Here is a 15123-nt window from a genome sequence, read left to right as displayed (position 1 = left end):
AAAGACAGATTCAAAATGGAAGCAGGGCATGGTGCTGTTACTAATTCATAGGCCCAAGAAAGAAGTCCATGCCTTTCAGCAAAAGCAGCAGCCATCCCTGTCAATAACTGTCATGGCTTCATCTGGGGGGCCGGGGGGCCGGACAGGTGGCTTTGCAGGTTTCTTGGCCAGCAACGGGCCAGGACAGGAGAAGGGCGCAAGTGATGGAGCCCAAAGAATGTGTATGAAGCCCAGTTTAGAAACGTCCATACAAAGCTTAAGAGAATTTTTTTTTAAAGCAGAAGACATCTAATTAAATAAATTGTGAATGGCAGCCTCTTTAAAAAAAACAAAGCAAAACAAAACTCATAAGCTGGGCGCTGGTGGCTCATGCCTGTAAACCTAGCTACTCAGAAGGCTGAGATCTGAGGATTGAGGTTCAAAGCCAGCCCGGGCAGGAAAGTCCATGAGATGCTTATCTCCAATAAACCACAGAAAACCGGAAGTGGCACTGTGGCTCAAGTGGTAGAGCGCTGGCCTTGAGCTGAAGAGCTGAGGGACAGCGTTCAAGCCCAGAGTTCAAGCCCCACAACTGACAAAAAAAAAAAAAAAGATCCTGCCATACCACTATTGAGCATATATCTGGAGTATAAGTCAAAATACAAAAAAGCAACAGTACCTCCATGCCCATGTTTGTAGTAGTGCTGTTCAGTGTAGCCAGACTGGCCTTGGCCAAGGTGCCCAGCCAGCGAACAGGTGAAGAAACTATGGAACACATATACACCATGTAATAGTTCAGAGCCATAAGTAAAAATAAAGTCTTGACATTTTCTGGGAAATAGATTGAAGCAGAGATCTTTACGTTGAGTGTGATGCTGGCTTTTTCTATAGGCAAGGCAATGTGTGTTTGAGATCCGTCACAACCTATGCTCAAATCTCACTTGAGCTATGAGAATCAAGACAGCATGGGAAGGCTGGAAGAACAGATGAGTCAATGCCTGGAACAGTCACAGCCAACAAGCCTTCACAAAGGAACACGGACAGTCCACAGCAGAAAAGGGCTGTCCACTTGGACAACCTCATGAAAAATGCCGAGACAGATACCTTACACCATTCAGAAAAATCCCAGCTCAACCGTAGCCTAAATGTCAAGTGCGCAAATGGATTCCAGAGGAGAGAATCCCAGATGTCTTCGGTTTTGACAATGACTTTTCAGGTACAGCAGCAAAGACATGAACCATGAAAGAGAGAGCTGGTAAGCCAGACTTCAGGAAGATCAGAAACTTCTGCTCTGCACAAGACATCATCCTGAGAATGAATGAGAAGAAAAGATGCAGACTGGGAGAAAATGTTGGCAAAGGCGCACCCCATGAAAGACTGATGAAGAAAATATACCAAGAGCCCTTCAGATGTGAACACCTGACTTGAAAGGGGGGAGATGTGAGTCTCATGAGACTCAGATAATGGGAAGTGATACAAGATGGAGAATAGGCACAGGAAACAATGCACGATGCCATGTATTGGGATAGACTCACCAATTAAAACAGAAATGGGGCTGGGAAGGTGGCTCAGTGGTAGAGCACTTGCCTTGCATGCCTGAGGCCCTGGGTTTGATTCCTCAGCACCACATAAGCAAAAAGAATAAAAGCCGGAAGTGGCGCTGTGGCTCAACTGGTAGAGCGCTAGCCTTGAGCTGAAGAGCTGAGGGACAGCGCCCAGGCCCAGAGTTCAGGCCCCACGAGCAAACAAAAAAACAAAACAAATGAAATAAGGTTACAAACCTCAGAAATCCAAAACACTGCCAACACCACAGGTTGTTGAAGAAGTGAGCAACATACATCTTATTTATAGTTTCTGAACATACAAAATGACACAACAACTTTAGAAGACAAAACTAAATGCATTCTATGGTCCAGCATTTGTGCGGTTGGTATTTTTTTTTCTTCAAATGCATGGCAAACCAGAATCCACCCAAAAATCAGGTAGCAGTTTCATTCATAGTTGTCAAAACTTAGAAATCAAGATGTCTTATATAGGCGACTGGATGAATACTGTGCAAAGAATGATACTTTATTCGATACATGCGAAGAATGTGTTTTATTCAATGCTAAGAAGAAATGAATTCCTCATGGTCGAAAAGATAAGGAGAAACTAAACCCCGGTTACTCAGAGAAAGAAGCCAGTCTGAAAAGTCAATCATTTCAGCTTGATGGCGTTCTTGACAAGAAAAGCGGCCGTGGGGAATGGGAGGCCTCTTGTTTCGGTAGCCGTCCTTGTGGCTGGACCTGGTGTCTCATTGCCACTGGGGGTAAGAAAGCAGGTGTTCTGTAGCCCAGCGCTGCTGTGGGATGTGTGGCTGGTGGTGCTGCAGGGAACGCGGCTTGCGAGCGCGTGGCTCCTGGTCGGGGCTGCTCAGTCGGGCTCATGACCAAAGTCTCTCCAGAAGGGGAAGCCTCAGTGTCACCAGCGACTCTCATTTTCATTCTCCACGCAGCAGAAGGAATAACTTCCTTTTCTGCTATAACAAATTCAGACTTGTAAAGGGAGGAGCACGGTGCCTCAATACACTTTTCAGACGCATTTGTATTAAAGGGAACATAAAAGGAACATCTATGAAAAGAACCCAAGGCCGCCTCTGATCTCTTCAAAGGCTACAGCATCCATCCATCTTCCTTCCCCCTCGGGAAGAGGGGCTCTGTCTGAAGCCGTGAGCTCATAATCGGGACCCCACACCCGCCCGGCTCCCACCCCCACAGGCCTCACAGGGACAGAGGACGGGCACTTGGCCATCCCTCCCCCTACGTCTGGCTGAGGATGGCAGTCCCCATCGGTGCTCTGGAGCTCCTGGGCAGGCCCAGGGACAGCGTCTCCCGTGATGTCATCAGTCAGCTAGGGAGGTTCCCAGATGGTATATAAAGGACCTGGGTGGGATGGGGAGGAGGCAGCATGGCAGTGTCCGTTGGGATGAAGGCAGGTGCGTGGCTGGCCAGGCCCTGGCTGCACCTGCTCAGCACGAGGGCACTGGGCACCAGGGCCGCGCCCACCCCCAAGCCGGTGCTGCCCTTCGAGGCCATCCCCCAGTGCCCGGGCAACAGGTGGCTGAGGCTGCTGCAGATCTGGAGGGACCAGGGCCACGAGAACAGACACCTGGACGTGCACCGCCTCTTCCAGGCCCTGGGGCCCATCTTCAGGTGAGCGCCTCTCCTGCCCTGCTAAGGATGCGGCAGCTCCAGCCCCGAGGGTGCCCCGGCCCCGGCCAGACCCATACCTCCGCCATGGGCCTCTCTGCCCTGTGCCTGAGGAAGGAAGGAGCAGGGTAGCTGTGGGCCTGGTCACTGCCAGGTGCCAGAGCCTGCTGTCAGTGAAAGGGAATCCTGATTTAGGGGGTGAGGATGAAGAAGAAAGACACAAGACAAAGGATGGGGTCGGGAGGTCTGCAGCTCAAGACTGTAGTCGCATTTATTCTTAACTTTCTCTGATATATGCTGTTAGAAATCAAGAAGTAGCATAAGGTTACTGTAGTCCAGAAAAACAAGGAAGATTTAAGTTTAGTAAAAACAGAGTGCAATAAAAACAAGACAAGGTCAAATGGTTAAATGTAAAACAGACTCAGCAGACATAGCAAAGCAATCCTGGGCACCTGGTGTTTTTCAAGTAAGCCAGTTCTTTGTACGTGCCTTCAAGCTAGCACAAGGGTCCAGATGACCTTTACTCTTGAGCTTTACTGTCAGCTCCCTACATTTCCCTGTCTTTGTTTGAAGAAACAAACCCACCTGTCTTAGGTTGGGTGGATCGCCTTGTCTGTCTTACCCGTCATTTGGAACTTCTTCAGAGCGAAGCTGAAGGCCCTGTCTTAGGTTGGTCAGACTGGCACCCCCTCTTACCCGTCTCTGGCTGTGATTCCTCTCGGGGGAAATTCATTCACTTGGAGCTTGATCTTATGCAACTGGCTGGCTAAACTAATAAGAGTTTTGTAGTACATGTATAATGCAAGGAAGGCATAGAAAAACCATCAGTAGGGGCTGGGAAGGTGGCTCAGTAGTAGAGTGCTTGCCTTGCATGCATGAGGCCCTGGGTTCGATTCTTCAGTATCACATAAGCAGAAAAAAACGAAGTGGGGCTGAAGCTCAGTGGTAGAGCACTAGTCTACAGCTGAAGAGCTGGGGGACAGCGCCCAGGCCCAGAGTTCAGGCCCCATGACCAACAAAAAAAAGAAAAACCATCAGTAAAAGCGTTCCCCGGCCAAACGATGTCATTAGCTGTTCTTTAACATTAGTCAGAGATGGGATACAGTGTTGAAATTGTTCAAATAGTTCTTTAGCAGTTTTTACCACTTCAGAGTCCAGAGGTGGGGCTTGTTCTAATCCGGCTCTTTGCCTGTGGAGTTGAAAAAGGTCTAAAGACAAGTTATTATGGTGCCAAATACCATTGAGAAGTGCTACAACTTTTCCCCACGAGTGGTTTGATTTGTTGTATATGGGAGGGGTCACACAAAGGAAACCAAACCGGGCATGACCGTGCACTCGCTGTGAAGTTTGCAGAGTGTGGACTTGTTCTCCTAAAGATAATACTGATGTATACAGTGCCTCTAGTTTTTGTTCTACCTTGTCATCAATCCGGCCTTGAAAGTGTAGCAGCCGGAGTGAGGCCCTGCATATAGGATGGGCCAATGTCTGGGCAGAGCCGAATATAATCAGTTATTCCTCCCTTTTTTCTAAAAGGTCTGATGGCCGCTTGGCAGGCTGCATTAGCATTTTCATATGCCAATTGTTGTACAAGAGCCATGCTGGCATCCCCATCTTGGACCAGATGGCCTGTTGCCTCCAGTAATCGAGAGACGAAATTTGATAAGGTTCATCTGGTCCCTGTCTAATTTTGGAGAGGTCCTCAGTCTTACTAGAGTTAGGAAGCTTTTTCTAGGCATAGTTAGCAGCGGCATTGATCTGAGCATATGCGCCCACAGGGTAATTTAACTGGGTCTGGGTGTCCCCAGTGAGCTCTGCAAATGTAGTGGGTATATTATTAGCCCTGTTGACGAATGCTGTGGCCTGACACTGTTCCACAAATTCAGACTTCTACAATAAGTAGTCTCCTCCACTAAGCAAGCTCTAGCTAACTTTCCAATCATTTGGGCATAAAGCATCAGTGGACAAAGTTTCCAACATTACCTGAGTAAATAGAGCTGTAGGCCCATATTGAGCGCAAGCATTTTTTAGGTCCCTTATTTGTTTAAATGGAAGGGTTGATGAGTTCTTTGTTAATTTTGGTCCTCCGTTACAGGAAATAAGTGAAAACCAGAAATACCCTCTCCTCTATGAGCAGTGTGCCAAAGAGCCGCAGGGGGCTTTTCCTGGGAGGGAGATTAGCCCTGGTCCCAAGAGGGAATTCATCTTTAGGAGGACTAGGTAGCTTCAAAGGCCTGGGCCGACTAGGCAGTGTCAGGACAATGACAGGTGGAGGGGGTGGCGGAAAGGAATCGAAGCCCTCCAGGACTGTCGGCGGTGGCTCACAAAGATTCACCTTTAAAGGGGTTTGTTGCTTTGTTTGAATCTGTGACAATCCATCCATGACTGAATTCAACATTTCCTCAACATGGGCCTGTCTGTCCTCAGAAAGCTCATCATATACTTTTTCCTGAGTATCTGAGCCATCTGATTTTTCCTCATTGCCTGACCCAGTGGGTTCAGCTTTTATGAATTTTCTTAGTTCCTCTCGGGCAGCGGCATACGCTCCCAGGGCAGGGTGATGTTTGCCACCCTGTTCAACTTCCCCAATCAACGGATTGAATTTCGTCTGCTCATGCTTGGGATCCAAACATCTCGGACCAAATTCCAAGGAGTAAAAGCATCCACCAGGTTTTTTTTAGGGCCATTTGTGTCATAGTGTCCCTGAATCCTTTTTCCAATTTTTTGCCAAGTTTCTAAATTAATGGTTCCTTCCTCCGGGAACCGGGGCATACTTGCTCAACAAAGTGAAAGAAATGTTTTAACTGACTCTGTCCAACTTTCACTCCTCGAGCGTGGAGCATGCCCTTGAGAGCCTGCACATAGAGCGTGCGCCTGTTACCTTGCCCCATAATTTCTTACTCCCGACTATACTCTCTCCCGCCCTCCTTCCTAAGTTTCTGGACGTCCTCTTACGGTAGCCAGGTCCTCTGCCGTGGTCCCAGGTTTTCAGGTCCCTGTTTGGGCACCACTTGCCAGAGCCTGCCGGCAACGGAAGGGAATCCTGATTTAGGGGGTGAGGATGAAGAAGAAAGACACAAGACAAAGGATGGGGTCGGGAGGTCTGCAGCTCAAGACTGCAGCCCCGTTTATTTTTTACTTTCTCTGATATATGCTGTTAGAAATCAAGAAGTAGCATAAGGTTACTGTAGTCCAGAAAAACAAGGAAGATTTAAGTTTAGTAAAAACAGAGTGCAATAAAAACAAGACAAGGTCAACTGGTTAAATGTAAAACAGACTCAGCAGACATAGCAAAGCAATCCTGGGCACCTGGTGTTTTTCAAGTAAGCCAGTTCTTTGTATGTGCCTTCAAGCAAGCACAAGGGTTGAGATGACCTTTACTGTTGAGCTTTACCGTCAGCTCCCTACAGCCATGGATTCCAAAGTCTTCCAGGTGGACAGAGAGAAGCGGAGCGCACCGAGCACAGACAGAGCAGAGAGCACTGTGGTGGGAGTGGCCCCGCTGGGCCGCATGGGAGGTCAGGAGGAGGCCAGAGCCACAGCAGCCACTCTGGGTGGGTCTGCAGAGGCCTGGGAAGGACAGGATGGCGTCCAGCAGCTCTGTGCGTCCGCAGGTACGACGTGGGGAGTTCGCAGGTCGTATCGGTGATGCTGCCAGAGGACGCTGAGAAGCTGTACCAGGTGGAGAGTTTGCATCCACACCGGCGGCTGGTGGAGCCCTGGGTGGCCCACAGGGAGCATCGCGGGCAGAAACGCGGCGTGTTCTTGCTGTGAGGAGCCCCTAGGGAATGAGAAGGGAGGAGGGCTGGGTAGACTGAAGGCCCTGGATACTGTGTGGGTGGAAGCAGGGTGCCTGCCCATGTGGCCATCCCACAGGGCCCTCAGCTTGGGGCCAAGGGCACCTGCAGGAGAGAGGAAGTGCGCTGAGCAAACCCAGGAAGCGGGCCCCTCCACGTCCCCCTCCCCATCGGAGGCTGTCCTTCCTACAGATCATAAAGCTGACCCCGTGTGTTCCGGAGGGACGGGCAATCGAGCTGGCCCGCTTGGCATCTTCATGCTTAGAGATGAAGCAACCTTCCCTTTGGGAGGATGTGGGGTATGCCCACAAAGCAAGCAGGCTCCTCGTGAGCATGGAGGCACACACACCCTGCGCAGGACTGCACATTCCTTGTATTTGCACTTGCACCAGTGACTTGTGCAAGTGCACAGACAGGAAGAGTGCGCTCTGAGTGTGCAGTGGTTGTCGCACATGTGTTTTGTGGTTCTGGTGGACGCAGGTGTGTCTGGGTGAGCGTGTGTGGGGTGCGGCCGCTGCCCGTAAAGGCAGGCATTTGCCCTGGGAAGTGGGCGGTGCTCACGGTGGCTTGCGATGCAGAGTGACAATCCTGGTTCACAGAAGCATTTCCGAGGGGCCGTGGGCCATGGCTGGTGGGCGCTGCGGCAGGGCAGGCTTGGGTCCCGGCCTGCAGAAGGGGGGACACTTCACAGAGACAGATGGGGGTACTGACTCAGAGCGCAGCTGCCACGGGGAAAGGCAGGGAGGGAGAGGCCAGCCACGGCTTCTGCACTCTGAGGTGGTCAGGCAGGCGAAGCTGGGCGGGAGGGTCGGCCCCCGCCTGAAGAAAAGGCCTCCACCCCGGTCAGGGCGGCCAATGCTCCCAACAAGTCCATGCAGATCTGTCCAGCCCCAGCGGAGACTTTGGTGACCGTTGACCCAGCACCCAAGGGTCGCTGTGGGAGATGGTACAGACAGGGAGTGCCGCTGCGCGCCGCTGCGTGCCCCTGAGCCGGCGGCCATCCCCCGCCCGCCCAGTGTCCAGCGGGCCCCAGAAGGGCAGCGTGGCCAGGGCTGGAGCCTCCTCTCAGGCTTGACTCCCATTGCTGCAGGAACGGGCCCGAGTGGCACCTCAACCGACTGCCGATGAACCGCTCGGTGCTGACACCAAAGGCTGCCCAGAAGTTCTTCCCCATGGTGGACGCGGTGGCCAGGGACTTCTCCGCGTACCTGCGGAAAAAGATGCTGCGGAACACCCGTGGGAGCCTCACCCTGGACGTCCAGCCCAGCATCTTCTATTACTCTATAGAAGGTTTGTGGCTGTGCGCAGGCCGTGGTCTGGGGAGGGTGGGGGGGGGGGTGGGGGGGAGGGCCGGGGGAGGGGAGGCATCCTTCAGCCTGGACTTACTTCCGCTCAGCAATGCCATGGTCTCTGCAGCTAGCAACTTCGCTCTTTTTGGGGAGCGGCTGGGCCTCTTTGACCAAAACATGAGTTCCAGAAGCCTGAACTTCATCCATGCCCTGGAGGTCATGTTCAAGTCCACCGGGCAGTTCATGTTCCTGCCCAGGAGCCTGTCCCGCTGGACCAGACCCCAGGCCTGGAAGGAGCACTTTGAGGCCTGGGACTTCATTTCCGAGTACGGTGAGGGCCGCAGGGCAGTGGCACAACCGTCGCCCCATTTCTGGTTTATTCTGGTCACAGGCCGCACGCCAAGCGTTGACTTCCCATTGGTCCTTGCGGGCAGTTGGTGGCGAGGTGGTGGCTGGGCCGGCACTGGAGATGGCGGAAAGGGATGGGGAGAAGCAGATGTGCTGGGCGGTGGGGCGGTGGGGAGAGGACAGAGAGGCGCCTCCCTGACCCCTGACCCCTGACCCTGGCCCCCCACAGCCAACAGCTGCATCGAGAAGGTGCGGCAGGAGCTGGCTCTCAGCCCTCACCAGGACTACAGCGGCATCGTGCCCGAGCTGCTAGCACACAAGGACCTGCCCCTTGACGCCATCAAAGCCAACACTCTGGAGCTCACGGCTGGAAGCGTGGACACGGTCGGGCCCACGGCCACCTCCTGGCCCAGCACAAAGCTCACGCTCCCCCTTGGCCAAGTTTTCCCAGGAACAGTTGCCCCAAGCCCCACCCCTAGGCTGGAGTGTCCGATGGAAGCCCGGGGGCCCTCACGTGGAGGCAGCTCTCCCAGGCTCCCTGGAGGATGGTGGCTGGAGCTGACAGAGGAGGAGCAAAGCAGAGGGGAGGGGCCGAGGAAGGGGAGGGGGGAGCAGAGCGCAGGGCGGGCGTCAGCACTGTGAGAAAGCAGTCCATCTGCGGAGGGAGGTGAGGCAGGAGTCGAGGCCCGGCCTGTCGGACTGGCCCCCTATGCCAGCCAGCCGAGGGAGGTCAGGGCGCTGCGCTCTCCAGTACGCCTACAGGGCCCTGGGAGACAGCGCGGCACAGGGAGGCTGCTGGGATCAGGGAGGGCCTAGGAAGCCACACTGCCACTCAGGCCACTCTGGGGGCTCCGGATACAAAGGAGACACTTTGGCCACGCCGAGACCCCTCGTGTAGTGGAAGAGTCCGCAGCAAGGCCCGCTGGGGCCTGGGGAAGCTCAGGCTGGACATGGTTGGGGCGGAGGGTCCTGTGGACCGCTAGGCACTCAGGGTCCTGAAGGCAGGTGGCTGTTCTTTTCAAAATACCCCTGAGGGGCACTAACGGTCATCTCCAAGGGACACCTGTGCAGCGCAGTGCATGGGAGTCAGGCCCTGGAGCAGCGGGGGAGGGAGCTGGGCCGGCATCTGTGGGGCTTCGGTACTTAGGGCACAGTACTTGGGAGGCTGGTGGTCCTGGGCCCACCCTTCCCCAGGGCAGGGGCGTCCCTCTGCCGTGGGTGACCTGGGGTGGGGGACGCGGGCAGCTCCCTTTTCTGAGCCTCCCCTCCCCCCCCCCCCCCGTGGCGTCTGCAGACCTCCTTCACCTTGATGATGACGCTCTTCGAGCTGGCTCGGAACCCCGCTGTGCAGCGGGCCCTTCGGCAGGAGAGCCTGGCCGCCGCGGCCAGCATCACCGAAGATCCCTGCAAGGCCATCTCGGAGCTGCCCCTGCTGCGGGCCGCCATCAAGGAGACGCTGAGGTACGCCCTGCGGCCTGCCCAGGCAGGGTGACCCCTGTGGTCTCCAGTGGAGGAGCAGAGCTGGCGCTGGGGAGACCCGCCTTCACCCTCTCTCCGCCCCTCCCCGAGGGCAGGCGCTGGCGAGGCGCTGGGGTGCCCGTCAGCACCAGTGCCAGCCCAACCCGTCCCCTCACCGGGTCTGCTCAGGCTGGGAGATTTTGCTGAGCTCAGAAGCTCAAGGGCACCCACTGCGATGCCTGGGCCTTATGGTGTCTTTGCAGGGTCTTAGGTAGGAATGTGTGGTGGGGACAGGGCCCCCCCATCCTCTCTGTGTGTGGGGACAGGCCCCCGTCCTCTCTGTGTGTGGGGGAGGGTCCCCGTCCTCTCTATGTGGGGGGACAGGCCCCCATCCTCTCTGTGTGGTGGGGACAGGTCCCCCCCATCCTCTCTGTGTGGTGGGGACAGGTCTCCGTCCTCTCTGTGTGGCGGGGACAGGCCCCCCATCCTCTGTGTGTGTGTGGGACAGGCCCCTGTCCTCTCTGTGTGGGGACAGGGCCCCCGTCCTCTGTGTGGGGGGACAGGCCCCCGTCCTCTCTGTGTGTGGAGACAGGCCCCCGTCCTCTCTGTGTGGGGACAGGTCCCCGTCCTCTCTGTGTGGGGACAGGCTCCCCCGTCCTCTCTGTGTGGGGACAGGTCCCCTTCCTCTCTGTGTGGGGACAGGCTCCCCTGTCCTCTCTGTGTGGGGGGGAGGGTCCCCCGTCCTCTGTGTGGGGGGACAGGTCCCCGTCCTCTCTGTGTGGGGAGAGGCCCCCCCGTCCTCTCTGTGTGGGGACAGGCCCCCGTCCTCTCTGTGTGGGGGGACAGGCCCCCCGTCCTCTCTGTGTGGGGACAGGCTCCCCCGTCCTCTCTGTGTGGGGACAGGCTCCCCTGTCCTCTCTGTGTGTGGGGACAGGCCCCCGTCCTCTCTGTGTGGGGGGGAGGGTCCCCCGTCCTCTCTGTGTGGGGACAGGTCCCCGTCCTCTCTGTGTGGGGACAGGCTCCCCCGTCCTCTCTGTGTGGGGGGGAGGGTCCCCCGTCCTCTGTGTGGGGGGGAGGGTCCCCCGTCCTCTCTGTGTGGGGACAGGCCCCCGTCCTCTGTGTGTGGGGACAGACTCCCCTGTCCTCTCTGTGTGTGGGGGAGGGTCCCCTGTCCTCTGTGTGTGGGGGAGGGTCCCCCGTCCTCTCTGTGTGGGGACAGGTCCCCATCCTCTCTGTGTGGGGACAGGCTCCCCGTCCTCTCTGTGTGGGGACAGGCTCCCCCGTCCTCTCTGTGTGGGGACAGGTCCCCTTCCTCTCTGTGTGGGGACAGGCTCCCCTGTCCTCTCTGTGTGGGGGGGAGGGTCCCCCGTCCTCTCTGTGTGGGGACAGGCCCCCGTCCTCTGTGTGTGGGGACAGACTCCCCTGTCCTCTCTGTGTGTGGGGGAGGGTCCCCTGTCCTCTGTGTGTGGGGGAGGGTCCCCCGTCCTCTCTGTGTGGGGACAGGTCCCCATCCTCTCTGTGTGGGGACAGGCTCCCCGTCCTCTCTGTGTGGGGACAGGCTCCCCCATCCTCTCTGTGTGGGGACAGGCTCCCCTGTCCTCTCTGTGTGTGGGGACAGGCCCCCGTCCTCTCTGTGTGGGGGGGAGGGTCCCCCATCCTCTCTGTGTGGGGACAGGCTCCCCGTCCTCTCTGTGTGGGGACAGGCTCCCCCATCCTCTCTGTGTGGGGACAGGCTCCCCTGTCCTCTCTGTGTGGGGACAGGTCCCCGTCCTCTCTGTGTGGGGACAGGCTCCCCCGTCCTCTCTGTGTGGGGACAGGTCCCCGTCCTCTCTGTGTGGGGACAGGCCCCCGTCCTCTCTGTGTGGGGACAGGCTCCCCCGTCCTCTCTGTGTGGGGACAGGCCCCCCCGTCCTCTCTGTGTGGGGACAGGCTCCCCCGTCCTCTCTGTGTGGGGACAGGCTCCCCCGTCCTCTCTGTGTGGGGACAGGCCCCCCCGTCCTCTCTGTGTGGGGACAGGTCCCCGTCCTCTCTGTGTGTGGGGAGGGTCCCCCGTCCTCTGTGTGTGGGGACAGGCCCCCGTCCTCTCTGTGTGGGGACAGGCCCCCGTCCTCTCGTGTGGGGGGGAGGGTCCCCCGTCCTCTGTGTGTGGGGACAGGCCCCCGTCCTCTCTGCCATGCCTGAGGCCCTTCTTGCCCCCCCTACTGACAGGCTCTACCCAACTGGCAGCATTTTGGACAGAACCCCTCCCTCGGATGTGGTGCTTCAGAACTACCGTGTGCCTGCTGGGGTGAGTGCACCCTGCCCCACCCCACAGACCCCTCCGCCCGCCACCCGCGGCTGCTGGTCATCCACGGCCGCCTGTCGCCTACGGCCACTCACCCCCTCCACCCCCACAGACTTCTGTCCACGTGTATCTGTACTCCATGGGCCGGAATCCGGCCGTCTTCAAGAGCCCCGAGCGCTACAACCCCCAGCGCTGGCTGGATGAGCGGCTGCGCTTCAGCCACCTGGCCTTCGGCTTTGGGGTGCGCCAGTGCCTGGGGCGGCGCCTGGCTGAGGCGGAGATGCTGCTGCTGCTTCACCACGTGAGCGGTCGGGGCGGGGCCCGGGGTGCGGCGGGCTGGCACGGAGCGGGGCTGGGCTCAGACTCCAAAGGCCCAAGCAAGAGCAGTGCCCCGGAGGTCACGGAGCCTTGCTCTGTCCTAGGTGCTGAAATCCTTCCAGGTGAAGACTCTGCTGCAGGAAGACTTAAAGATGGCCTACCGCTTCGTGCTGATGCCCACCTCCTTCCCCCTCCTCACTTTCCAGCCTGCAAGCTAGTGCCTCTCTCACGAAGGGCCAGGCAGGTCACCCTCCCTCTGACCTCTTCTTCCCCCTTACAACAGTGCTCCCAGGGCAGCAAAGCCAGGGCAGGGCACGGGAGGGTGGGTGCCAGGCCGGTTCTGTGTAGCCGGCCTCCTCCAGCAACGACCCTCCACCCACTCCTACGATTTGGCCATACGCAGAGGCTGACACCTGTAATCCCAGCTACTCAGGAGGCAGAAATCAGAGCGATCACCATCTGATAACAGATCAAGCTCCAAACCCAAAATAAAGTAGTGAGGTGACATCTCAGACAATAAGCCAGGTGTAGTGGCATGTGCCTCGAATCCCGGCTGCTGCAGAAGGCAGAAATAGCGACACTGCGCTCTAAACCACTCTGGTAAAGCATGAGACGATATTCCCAAAGCAAGTCAGGTAAAAAGAGATGGTGTGTGTGTGTGTGTGTGTGTGTGTGTGTGTGCACGCACGCATGCCTTGAACTCATGGCCTGCAAGATTTAGCCATAAGTTTTCTATTCTATAAAATCAGCCAAGAAAATGCAGTAAATATACCTGGCTCCACGGGGGCAGTGTTGTAGGATTCTACTTGCAGGCGAGAGAACATTCTGGAGATAGCAGAGGGCAGGAGGTGGCTGCAGGGTGAACTGTCTTCCTCAGGATGCGAGGCCCAGACAGATGTGAACCAGGACCTCCTGAGTCCGTAGAGTAGAAACTTCTTTCAGATTTCCTTTTAGCCATGAGAGTTCAGGACAGTCAGAGAGAACAAGAGACTCAGCCAGGTTGTGGAAGGTAAAGGATGAATTATGGATGTCTCCATGTTGACCCTAAAGCCCAGGACCTTCTGATGGGATTGTGTAACTAACTAATGACAGAGTTGTGAACATTTGATGATGTTACGAGGGATGAAGTCCAAACCAGCCTGACTGACCCATGCCACTGAGGAAGACAGCAGGCGCCGTGTGCAGACACAGGAGGGAGATGTTCAGACAGCAGGAGAGGAGCCGGAGGAAAGCCCAACTCTGCCACGTTGTTCCCACTCCCCACCCCCACGACTGAAAAACTAAACCTCTGTTGTTTAAACACTAGTTTGCAGTGCGTTGCTATGGCTGTTAAAGCAAACTCCTAAAGTCACCTGCGCGGGCTGGGAAGGTGGCTCAGTGGTAGAGCGCTTGCCTTGCATGCCTGAGGCCCTGGGTTTGATTCCACAGCACCACATAAGCAAAAAAAGAAAAAAGAACCGGAAGTGGCGCTGTGGCTCAAGTGGTAGAGCGCTAGCTTTGAGTTGAAGAGCTGAGGGACAGCGCCCAGGCCCAGAGTTCAGGCCCCACGACCAGACCCCCCCCCCAAAAAAAAGTCACCTGCGCATGCCAAGGAGCACCAAACACAAGAGTCCCTAACTTACAGGGAACGGGCACTATGGGTGTGCCTGCCAGTGCCTGGCTCGGCAGAGGCTGTGATGGGCTTCACTGGGGTGTGGAGGAGGAAGAGTCTAGCCACCTCCAAGGTGAGGTCCGGGGCTGGGCTGGTTCTTCTGTTACGATGCTGGCCCATGGTTGAAGGCTTGGTTTCTAGCTCATGACCATGAAGCATGAAGTGAAGGCCGCTGGGAAGAGGTCCAGCGGCTGTGGTGTGGCCTTGATATGGAGCTGATGCCTGCTTTTCCTATCTGGGGGCCGGGGAGTGGCTGAGCAGCTTCCTCTGTCCCACCTCTCCCTTCCCTTGGGCCTTGTTCAACACCAATGAACACAGTGAACACACCATATTTAGGCCTTTCTGAAACTCAGCTAGTTGACTTGGAAGGTACCCCTGTGATCCTTGTTCCTGAACACACACACACACACACACACACACACACACACACACACACACACACACACACACACACACAAACTATGCAATATTCTCAATTTTGTATTTAGTTATGTTCTTGAGATTACAGGAGCTGCATGTTGTCCCCTGAGAGGGACCCCAGAGGTCATCATTACTCAGATTCAGTATTGAGTTCTTTAAGGCCGTCTTCGGTGGTGGTTCTGTGTTCTCTGTCCTTGGTGGTTCTGTGGTCTCGGTCCTTGGTGGTTCTGTGGTCTCTGTCCTTGGTGGTTCTGTGGTCTCTATTCTTGGTGGTTCTGTGGTTTCTGTCCTTGGTTTTCTGTGTTCTCTGTCCTTGGTGGTTCTGTGTTCTCTGTTCTTGGTGGTTCTGTGGTCTCTGTCCTTGGTGGTTCTCTGTCTTTGGTAGTTCTGTGTT

At 56.1% G+C, this 15123-nt stretch overlaps 1 protein-coding gene across 1 annotated transcript; it reads left to right on the top strand.

Annotated features, from left to right (window-relative positions):
* Window positions 1-2925: 2925 nt before the first annotated feature.
* On the top strand, window positions 2926-13958 carry LOC138806176 (cytochrome P450 11B2, mitochondrial-like). Its single transcript, XM_069991719.1, has 13 exons — window positions 2926-3170; window positions 5700-5834; window positions 6101-6219; window positions 6565-6682; window positions 6779-6934; window positions 8052-8251; window positions 8378-8581; window positions 8828-8982; window positions 9893-10059; window positions 12265-12343; window positions 12453-12641; window positions 12763-12898; window positions 13751-13958. The coding sequence occupies exons 1-12, from the start codon at window positions 2926-2928 to the stop codon at window positions 12874-12876; spliced, it is 1881 nt and encodes a 626-aa protein (XP_069847820.1). The 3' UTR covers window positions 12877-12898; window positions 13751-13958.
* The last annotated feature ends 1165 nt before the right edge of the window (window positions 13959-15123 follow it).

The sequence above is a fragment of the Dipodomys merriami genome, unplaced genomic scaffold, assembly GCF_024711535.1.
Source record: "Dipodomys merriami isolate MVZ:Mamm:240054 unplaced genomic scaffold, mDipMer1.0.p SCAF_4, whole genome shotgun sequence".
NCBI classification, from domain to species: Eukaryota; Metazoa; Chordata; class Mammalia; order Rodentia; family Heteromyidae; genus Dipodomys; species Dipodomys merriami.
The sequence above is the reverse complement of the archived record's forward strand: the minus strand, read 5'-3'. Positions and strand labels throughout refer to the sequence as shown.

Excerpts from the sequence above, each read along its gene's own strand:
- LOC138806176 (XM_069991719.1), top strand. The coding sequence starts at position 2,926 with ATGGCAGTGTCCGTTGGGATGAAGGCAGGTGCGTGGCTGGCCAGGCCC. Across the intron at positions 6,220-6,564 it reads AGGGAATCCTGATTTAGGGG|CTCCCTACAGCCATGGATTC; the intron begins GTGAGGATGAAG and ends CTTTACCGTCAG. Across the intron at positions 10,060-12,264 it reads GCCATCAAGGAGACGCTGAG|GCTCTACCCAACTGGCAGCA; the intron begins GTACGCCCTGCG and ends CCCTACTGACAG.